General features: G+C 52.3%; 1 protein-coding gene across 1 annotated transcript in view; it reads left to right on the top strand.

Moving 5' to 3' along the window:
• The first annotated feature begins 3,243 nt into the window (after positions 1 to 3,243).
• LOC128728947 (uncharacterized) overlaps positions 3,244 to 10,206 on the top strand; it is a 31,256-nt gene continuing 24,293 nt past the window's right edge. Inside the window, exon 1 of the mRNA XM_053822598.1 lies at positions 3,244 to 3,270. Coding sequence (XP_053678573.1) covers positions 3,244 to 3,270 — 27 coding nt within the window. The remainder of the gene's footprint in view (positions 3,271 to 10,206) is intronic.

Here is a 10,206-nt window from a genome sequence, read left to right as displayed (position 1 = left end):
CACACTCCACCCCCCTCACCCACATCTGCACTGCAACAGGTCACTCACGCGGCTGTCACTCATCCCGAATTTGGCTCACATTTGAGTAAAGGTGCCAGACGAGACGGTCTACCATCTCTCCGCCCAATTGCTGCTCCTTTAAACCCCTTTTTTCGGCGAAGCGGAAGCATCGTCTATCAACAATCCACCCCTCATTTCACCCCACCACCTGCCTCCCCCTCGCCACCCCCTGCTACCCCGTTCGATGAACGAATACCGAGCCGCCGGTTGGGCGGCTTGAGATAGCGTTGTCATCCTTCACGGGGTGTTCGGGTGTTTACCTATCGTGTGATTGTCCGTTTGCCGATTTCCGTATTTACCCTGCGAGCGCTTATCAAAGGAGGAAAAGGACCCACGCGTCGCGAAAGTGCCGAAAATGTCACACGCCAACGCGTTGTAAACATTTCTACAGCACGATCTTGAGCGACCCTCACTGACGTTTCGCTGTCGTGAGCGAAGAGCGCTCGTCAAAACATAATTAAACAAAACGCGTAACGCAGCTTCCCCGCAGGTAACAGACCCTGGCAGGCTGGTAGTGCCAATTGATTCGATACAAATTACGGGCGGTTTGTTTGCTAAACGAAGAAAAAAAAACCCCGCTCCAGTTGCGTCGAAACAGGTCAGCCTATCAACCTAGGCGGGTAAACAGGATGCAACCAAGACGAACCACGCATCGGGTTTCGGGAAATGCGAGATGACAAAGCGGAAACATGTCGAGAATAACTTCGAAAGCGCTCATCAATCTTCGTACCCCCACGGCTCAGAAAAAAGGGCCCGAAACTAAAACGGAATGGGCGAGCCCGTGGAAAGCGGTTTTTCCGCCAGGCCAAACCACAAACTTGCCCAGCGCGTGCCACCTTCAGCCAGACCTCAGCCAGACCCAGATGACGAAGTGCGTCGCGCACGCGTACGTTTGTCGAACCAAAAAGGTCGCCAAAGGAAGAGAAAAAAAATGGCCACTGCTCCACGTCCAAACCCGGCCAGCGCTCCCTTGCGGCGTAGCTTGGAAAATGTCTCCCCCTGGTTCTCGTTGGTGACCGTCGATCAAATCAACGGCCCTGTCGAAAGACATCTGCCGGCAGTCGGGGTTTATTTTTAGCACCCCCCCCCCTCTCTCCACCCCCTGAAATAGACCAACCCAACAGCGACGTCGACGCAGGCCGCTGGGAAGCTAGAGCGAGACTATGGCGCTGATTGAATCTTCGGTCTCACCCGGCGGCCATTGCGCCCTTCGCTGCGAGTGATAAACCCATCAGGGTGACGACGCACGTTCGTACTGCTGGGCGCTGTCTAGCCGGATCGCAATAAAGGGGCAAAATTTACGGCTTTTCCCGCGATCAACGGCAAACTTGGCGCGTTGGTGGACAACACCCCGGATCGTTTGACAATCGGAGCGCATTGTACGATCGTAATGATCCAGCTGTCAAGTGAGTAACCGGATTGACTTCCGCCGTTATGTCCTGAGTAAAAAGACGAAAAAAAACACACACCCGAAAGCGGCGTTTTTTCGGGAACTAACGAACCTCTTAATGTCGTGCATGTCCTCACGATATGCCCGGATGTTGCGAAATTCCAACTTCTACATTGTAATCACAATCGGCCGTTTACGGACAGCAGCACAATCTTGCCTACAGCCAGAGGATGGTAGCATGCGAGAGTCCTATGAGTCAATCCCACGTGCCTCCGGCGTCAATCACCCAAGCGACACAATTTGTACCTTTTCGAGGGCAGTTTAAAAATAAGCGAGTCCGTTTTCTTCCAATTACGCTGCGTGTGTCCATTTTGCGCCGCAACTTTCGGCTGCCCCTAATGAGCAGTGTCCGAGCGCCCGTTAAACGGTGATAAAAGGACGTCTTGTGCCGCTGAAACGGTGCGTATCCGATCGCCGATTGATAGGCCGAGCTTGACCGATCAGTTCGTTAGAACGGCTGTCATCCGCTAGCGGGCAGGTCGCTAACGAGCGTGGAATTATTTGCGGGATGTCCCGAATTTCTGGACGAACCCTCGTGCGAGATGAGGAACAAACAAAAAAAAAACAAAACGGTTGCAGCTTTAAGCTGTGGCTCTCGCTTTTGTCCATCTGAGAACGATGAACTGTTCACGGGGGTTCATGAAAAGTGCATTACTTTCAGCACCTTTCACGCGTGCTCCCGTGGGGACGTGGCTTTGTCGGTTAGCTACCTAGAAGAAGCTGAAAGCGAGCCCTTTCTAATACCCACCGCTCGGGATGTGTCCTTTTTTTTCCCCCGAAAGGGGCTTCCATTGCGCGCCGAATGACAACGTCAATCACACCGAAACCCCGCGATTGCACGCTGAATGGCAAATGTAATGAAGTCAGCAAGTTTTACTTCATTTCATTTCGTTGGCAATGTTTGCTCCCGTACCTTCGCATCCTGCAGCTTTACGTCGCTTCGGCTCATTCATGACGGCCAGCCCCAGCCGGAACCATTACCAGATAATTTAAGAGTCACCGGGACCCTTTTTATCCCTCCGGGATTTCGCTAGCGCATAGAAATGCACTCCCGCCAGGCAGGATGGCTCTTTCCAGCAGCCCTAAAGTAGAAACTCATTACGAAAATGCGCATTGAAAAGGTTTTGCTTATTACATTGTAGGTTGCTTTCTCTCTCTCTCCCGCTCTTTACTTTCACTCTCTCACTCCTTCTCAGCTTGTTTAGCTTTTTTTTTCATTTCGTCCTCAAATATCCCTTCGGTAAACTTTGGTAAACGAGAAGGAGGTTGCCGTTTTTGTTACCATTGTTACGGAGAAATCAGATGAGTTACGAGCAGACAAGCTGCAGTTCGTCCGGTGTGCGTGCCCCTGCTAGAATCTGGCAGAGATGATGGAATCCGGAACCCTACCTGCATCGGTAGCGCGCATTTTCCAACGTGCCGATCTTATCGGTCGGCCATCTGGCAAATTAACAGCAAAAATGGACCCAAAAAAAATCGTTACGAAATCCCGCGATAGCATCGAACCGTGTCAAGGCCACGGCTCGTATCTACTGATGACCCCCCCAACTCCCTGTTGGGTCGCTATCTTGAAGATTGGAAATGACGAAGTTGCAACATGCGGCTGTTACGTGTAGGCAATTTGATGCGTTCTTTTTTTCAAATGTATGTTTACTTTCATTTCGGAAAGATCCATCAGCCGGTTCGGAAGAAATTTGCGAACCTCCGGAGCGTTGGGAGTGCGTTCCATGAACATGCTTTGCTACTTCGATACGCAGACGGTAAACGACAGCAATTAGTAAGAGGCGAGTTCGACACTCCACTCCAGCGCCATTCCAAGCGGAGAACGATGAGTCATTGAAGACATCGGCGGAGTGGGTGGCAACAGGTCGGGGTTAAAGTTCATTTCAACAAACGCACCGGCGAGGGTGTATGTATCGGTTCTATGTACCACACAGTCCAAGGAACCGAAACCAGGCCCATGTGTCTGGGACGCTGAGCGCGAGTTGCTCCAAATTTTGCTCCACCGAGTGAGTGACTCACCGGAGCATGACATGCCGAACTGTCACTCGCAGGCTGAGATGCCATCTTCCACGCGCATCCGTTCCGCGAACTGGTGAACTACAGAGATGAAGGGTGAGTGTTCTTGGCAGAACGCATTGTGCCGGTAATGATCCTTGCGAAGAAGGACCCGTCTGTGAGGTCGGTACCGGGAACGTGTGGGGTCTTCGATGGGGAAGTGCTGTATGTATAAAAGATCCTCAAGTATTGCGTCTAGCAGGAGTACAATGGTCCAGACAACTTAAATGTGTTCTCACTCAGCCCATTCTCTCTCTCTCTCTCTCTCTCTCTCTACGCAACTGCTGGATGGGCGAAGGTAAATGGAATCGATTCGAATGGTTCTTTCGCCATCGATTATCAGAGGCCCAATCAACTCAAGATACCTCATTCTAATGCCTCTTCAAAGCGCCATTTTCCAAACGAGCCCCAAAGCAATGAAATTAAGTTAACTGCCCGTGATGTTCTTCATTCCGAAACTCCCAGCCCGTAATGAGCTCTATTTTAGCTCGCTTTTAATCCCGCGAAATCGCGCCACTCGCCATCCTTCAATCAGTCACTTTGGCGTAAACTTAAAGCTGAATATCGCGGGCGCTGGGAAAGCGTTTCGCTTTAACCTTTCAGCCAAAACGCACCGTTAGACATGCTGGCGAGGAACACGAGTCGTTCCAGCACGTTGTCTAGCCTGCCTCCCCCCCAAAGTCGGTTCGACAACACCGCTCTGGGAAGTCCGTGCCCCTTGCAGGCCAACGTGCGCCAGTACATAAGCCTCCACACTCCCTTTGCCACGTGTCACGTTGCTCCACCGGAAGGATCTGCGACGTGGCGAGTTCTTTGTTCTCTGCCATCATCTACGGTTCAGCAGCAGGTTCGGGAGCAGAAGCTGAAGGATGCGAGTGCGCGATGGCGACGCCGCCAGACGCCGGCTCATACAACAACCCATAGACGAGAAGACGAAAAAATGGTACGGACCAAACGAAAAATGGCGGGCGGAGAAAGAAGTAGAAGAAGAAGAAGAAGAAGAAAGGAAAACCCATGTCCGTGTCCTTGAACTTGGTGAACTTTCACTTCCACGCCCGTGGGGAGTTCCATACACCACCCGCTCCCAGAGCCCCGCACACGCAGACAGACCCTCACGCGGTTTCGGTCGCCCTTTTGTCCCTCGCGCACCTGTTGCCCACCCACCACCCCTCGCAGCCACGTGGAATGGTTGCGGTCGTGCGCATTGGCGCGTGAAAAATCCTGCCACGGTTCCGCAACCCGCGCCGGTTCGGTGGAAAAGCTCGGCTAGAGGAAAATAATTAACTACCGATCATCAATTCACTTATCGCGGCGTGATAAGATAGTGCCACAAAACCCGGCAGCATGTGCCCCCCCGAGCATGTGCGCCACGAGCGTGAGCTTTTTGCGTTGTACGAGACGCTACGAACCGGTTGATGGCCGACCGAAGCGTGTTGGGATTTTTTTTTTGTCGTTGCTCTTTTAGCATTGTTACGGTCGCTTCTCTCCAGGCGGTATCGTTCCTCGTCCAAGCACGCGTGATGTGCTTCATCTCGAGCCCAGCTTTGACAGCTCGCAGCAAGCCAACGGCTAAAGCCCTGTAATGTCACCCGAACCGGGCGATGACACACTCGACATCGTGATGTAGATGCAGCCACCAACTGCTTCCTTATAGCGCTGGTTTTCTAGCGCCCAAGGGCTGCAACTGGGACGGACATCAAGTGGAGCCACTTCACCGCACAGTGCGCTAATCTGACGGCAATTCTCGTGCCATTTTTTTCCCGCCCGATCCTCCCTTCGCACAATTGGCAATTAGTAATCGAGGTTAGATTGGCGTCGCCTACTCGCGAGTGGTGGCGGTTATCAGGGCGGATTGCCAGTGTACCCTTTCATACAATGTCGCGTATCGCTAGTTTGCCGCCAGATCAGGGATAATCGAGCGATTAGCGCGCGTGGACTGAACGCCTCAATGGCACGGAGCTGTTCCGTATCTCTTATCGATCGGGCGGTGGTGGGAGGAATATTTATTTTGCAACAAGTCTGCTACAAAATGTGCTTTTGCCGATTAGCGAGTGCTCGTTGGAAAGGTAAATAAATGTACTTCCCGGGTGTTATCGAGTGGCAAGGCAGCGAGTAATACTTCCCACTCTGTGATTGCTACCGGCGGGGTTTGTCATTTGTTTACATTCATATAGACGTCCGGCAAAAGGGGAGCTATTCCGATCGCGATATTGCTCTCAAGAAGGGAAGTATCTTGCGTGGTGAGCAAATTGTGTTATGCATCACAATTGCGCATACAGTCAGAAGATGCTATCAAAATGCCACAAATGCCATTCAAATGAGTAATGAAACGGAACTAGAGCAATTGTTAGAAGAAACTAGCTCATGGAGACTGGATCAAAAGACCTATCAGGAGGGAAAAGTGACTAACAGCTCTGCGCAAAGGCAAATATTCAAAAAGCTTTGAAACATTTAATTTTTCAAGCTTTAGTTATTAATATTAATTAATATTCAATGTGTCCCACAACCTACAATCAATCAAGCTCAACTAGTGAAGTATAGTCTCGTAAACAATTATAGGTTATGAATGAGATGTACGCTTTGTGTTTACTACATCCGATGCAGGTGTCGTGTGATAAAACTTAACGGAAATGAATGAAACTTGTGTCTCGATGTACTGAAAACAAACTAAAACGGTCCCTGTGGTGGAATCTGTGCCAGCTCGAGAGCACTCTCTTGACATTTCTAGCGATGAACACAGCGATATATCATATTCGCTTCCCGGTAATGACGGTTCCATGTATTCCCATTAAACATCGGTGAGTAATTCGACACCCGCTAGCAACCCGATTGCGTAATGACAGATCGAGCAACCCCTATCCTTCCTGCCCAGCCCCCAACCCCTTGGACGCGCCAATAAACGGGGCTTATCCATCCCCCCACAAAAATCGGCACCTGTCAAAATGGGTTACGCATCATCCTCACGCTCTGTTCCCTCCCGGCAGCTGGCGGTTCAATCAATTAATGCACGCAGCAGCGCGCGCTACTCCACCCCTTTTCGAACCCTTTTGTTGCGTCGCCCCCTCGCCACCAAAACCCCCCCAGCAATCTCACTCGACCCACCGACCGGTGCGGTGTAAACCCGTTTGTTATTGTTTACTGTACGCGAGCGAGCCTCGGATAGAATGCCGGACTTCGGACGACGGTGCACGCTCACCGGGGTGGTTGGGGCGACAAGGGGGAATCTGGGCCATCTGAGAAGATTGCACCTGCACAATGCACCTCGATGCACCCCTTCCCCCAATCCCCCCCTTAAATGGGGGGTTTGTTTACATTACAAATCGACCCAACGCAGCGAAAGTGAGCACGCGAGCGTGAACGTTCGTGTGAGCGAGAGACAACGGTTAATGGTTTTGCCGTGAAGGGGTTTTGAGAGAGCAGATAACGAATATTAGTAAACAGTTGTCACTCGTGTATGCAATAAAACCCTTCCCCCCCCCCCCCCCTTACCCATGCACTCAAACGTCAACTCAACTGGGGTCTGTGAAACTTGTGGAAGCCCCCGTTGGGGTGGTTTGATGGATCCGGTTTGAGCCGCCGAACCACTTTACGGTTTTGCTACATTGTTACCGAGAGCCAAGCGAGGGTCACTTAACGCGAACGACCGTGATTAGCGCTGGCAAGGAGATGTAGAAGTTAGCACCAGCCCGCGCGAGGTACGTCTGGAACCATTTTCCGGCACCCAAAACCAGGCCACCTACGCCAGCGACGGCAAGAAGTCATCCCGCGCGTGTCTACGTTACCAAAACCCGACCGAGAGGTGTTTGACGGGTGCCCTTTTCAACTGCTCCACGTGCACCTAACACCAGGGCGGGTTGTTTAGAATGCGTCAACTTTGTTGCGCCACGGCTCCCGGGACCCGGGGAATCGGCGCAAAAGCCCGTGGCGTCTATTGCTTTTGCGGTTGTTATTGTTTGGCTGCATGCGCTAGTGCCAGCCCACCGGGCCCTTTCAGCCCTTTCGCCTGCACAGTACTCGCGCAAAACGATACGCTCTAGTTGTGGTGGCGCGTTTCCGGTGCCGATGATAAGTGATTAGAGGCAGCGCGGGCTGAATAATCGATTCGCCATGATTAGGAGCGTAGCAAATCCGCACTCTGCCCGGGCATGGGTTTGTGGGGGTTTCATTTTTTGCATTGGTTCGAGGCACATCCTCTATGGGAAGGTTCGCGACCACGTGGTGGGCGTTTTTGCGCGCGCAAAAACCGCCACAAAAACGAACCAACGGAAGCAACCGGTAACGCGATCGCGAGCATGCAACGCCCTTAATTGCGACATCCAGCATAGACACGGCTTCCCACGTGGTGGTGTTGTACGCTAGGAAGATGGTGCCATACCCACGCAAGCGGAAATTCATCCCCCAGATTTGTGAGGGAGTGATGCGTCATACCCGCGTTAAGCATCGAGCATCGAGTAGACGCCTCTCAACGTCTGAGAAGCGGCGCCGAAAACCCTCTCGGTTCGCGACACCACGCCACCCGTCAAGGAGGAAGAACCGGCGCGAATTGGAGCAATTGCTCACTCGCGGCGCGATCGTAAGACCAACGGCACGTACCGTCAGATGATCTCATAAGTCTGTACTAACCGGGGCGTCTTATGCTCGTTTGCTCACTGCCGTTTGGTTGCCATCGGCATGGAAGGCTGGTAACGCGACTCCAGCATTTAGCTGGTTCTTTGTGCTGGTTCTGGCTCTCGCTATTAATTGAACGCATCGTGGGAACGCGACATCAGCGACACGTTTTGCGCGCATTTAGCGCTACGAAGAAGTTGCATTTCCGCTGCCGGAAACACGAAGTGTCGGAAATGGAACACCCGCAAATGGCACGTCGAAGCAATTTGAAATTTATCCCCCGATCGCGCTGTGAATGCGGTTGAGACGTTCCACAAGGTTCTGGGTGGTCGTAGTTCTGGTACTTTCAACACCTCCATGCCAGGTCGTTCGGATCGTAATGGAGCAGTCGACGAGCGAGTAGCACAACCGGACGAGCTGGAGCACATACGCGACCCGCCAAAGGGCGTGTGTTCCAGGAAGCGAAGATCGATCGGAACCACTTTCGCCGATACCCGGTTCCAGGAACGAGTTCAAACGGTCGCCACCGCCGACATCACGCCGATCGGTTGCCTGTACGCGCATGTTCATGTAGCGATTGTTAACAACGTCCCCATAGCGATACCGATCGTCTTCGTCCGCGCTCCAGCGACCGTGGATACCGTTCCGAACGTGGCTGGCTCAACGGTTGTTTTATCCGTTTGTTGTGTATTTTTTTTTTGTTCTTTATCAGCCGTTGACCGAACCCGCCAAGATAAGGTAGCTCCCAGAATGAAGAACTTGCGTGCGGGTACGGTCCGATCTTGGACCGGCGATAACCTTTGAGACCGATCGAAACCACACCACCCGGAAGGGTTCCATTTCATTTTCCCGGTAAACCTTCAGTGTGCCCGATTTTATCAACTCCAGGGTCCGAAAAAGGTGTCTCCAATCAGTCGGAGCTCGTAGACCTCTCACAGGAACGGGCGAGAAATAAGAACTCGCCTGAGCAATGTTCCCATGCGTTTATTCCCAAAATGTAACGGGTGAAAGTAGACGATTATGTTAAGGACTTTTCCGTAGAGCAAACTCCTCAGCTCCTCAGAAACGCTAGCTTAGCTCATAACCAGTAACCTAGCCAACCGGGCAACTGGCTTGCTTTCTTTGTACCCATTTCGTGTTTACATTATTCGCGGCTGCTCTGGGATCCTGGCGTAAATTGACGCCACTCGCCGGATGCGCCAATGTCTGCCCTTATCGCGACTTCGATCGCGCAAGGGTCCGCACATCACGGCTCGAGGCGAAACCTCCCCGACAGTTGCCAGCGGCACCTTTATCTATCCAGCACGAGCTGGTACATGATAGTGCATAGGAACTTGCGTCCACGGCCATGGCGTAGTTGTTTGATCAGCTAACGACTGAGTGAGAAGTTGTGAGGAATTTTACTGACTTTTTTTTGTTGCTTTTCCTATTCGCTCTCGCTACTTACCATTAGCAAACGGGCGTTCTTCCATCACCTGCCAAATGCATGCTAAATTCCGCCAGGCCCTTTGGATCCCCGCCCGAGCGAACTTTGTGACACTTAGTCACGTCACTTAGCCACAAACAAGAAGTCATCACATCAGCGCACCATTTGACGCCTGTCACCGACGCCATCTTTCTAATGGCGAAGGGTTTCGGCGTCACCGCCAAGGTGACTCTTCATTTTAGCGCGGCAACTCCCCAGGCTCCTCCGGGCGGGTGCATTTTGCGCGAATGCCCCAAAATGGCGCAGTGATTAGTTCCGAACATGCTCATTACCGCGTCAAAAGCTGAACTTGCGCTGACCCTTGGGCTGCAGTCCTTGAGCGGTCCAGTCGCGCAACCGTGATTAGCATACTGGACATTAGCCTCATGCGGGGCAACGTTGTGTCTAAACATCACCAGGAAGAGCACCGGAGCGAAGCAGCAAGAAGATCTCGCGCCTGACGAGCTCCAGAAGACGCACGGAGCTGCACGGAAAACCGGACCTGGTGACCTCGCTTGCCCACACGGGCAGGTTATCGGGTGCATTCGGGCGCAATCAGGCACGT

The sequence above is a fragment of the Anopheles nili genome, chromosome X (assembly GCF_943737925.1).
Source record: "Anopheles nili chromosome X, idAnoNiliSN_F5_01, whole genome shotgun sequence".
NCBI lineage: Eukaryota > Metazoa > Arthropoda > Insecta > Diptera > Culicidae > Anopheles > Anopheles nili.
Note: the sequence above shows the minus strand (reverse complement) of the source record. Positions and strands in the feature narration are given on the sequence as shown.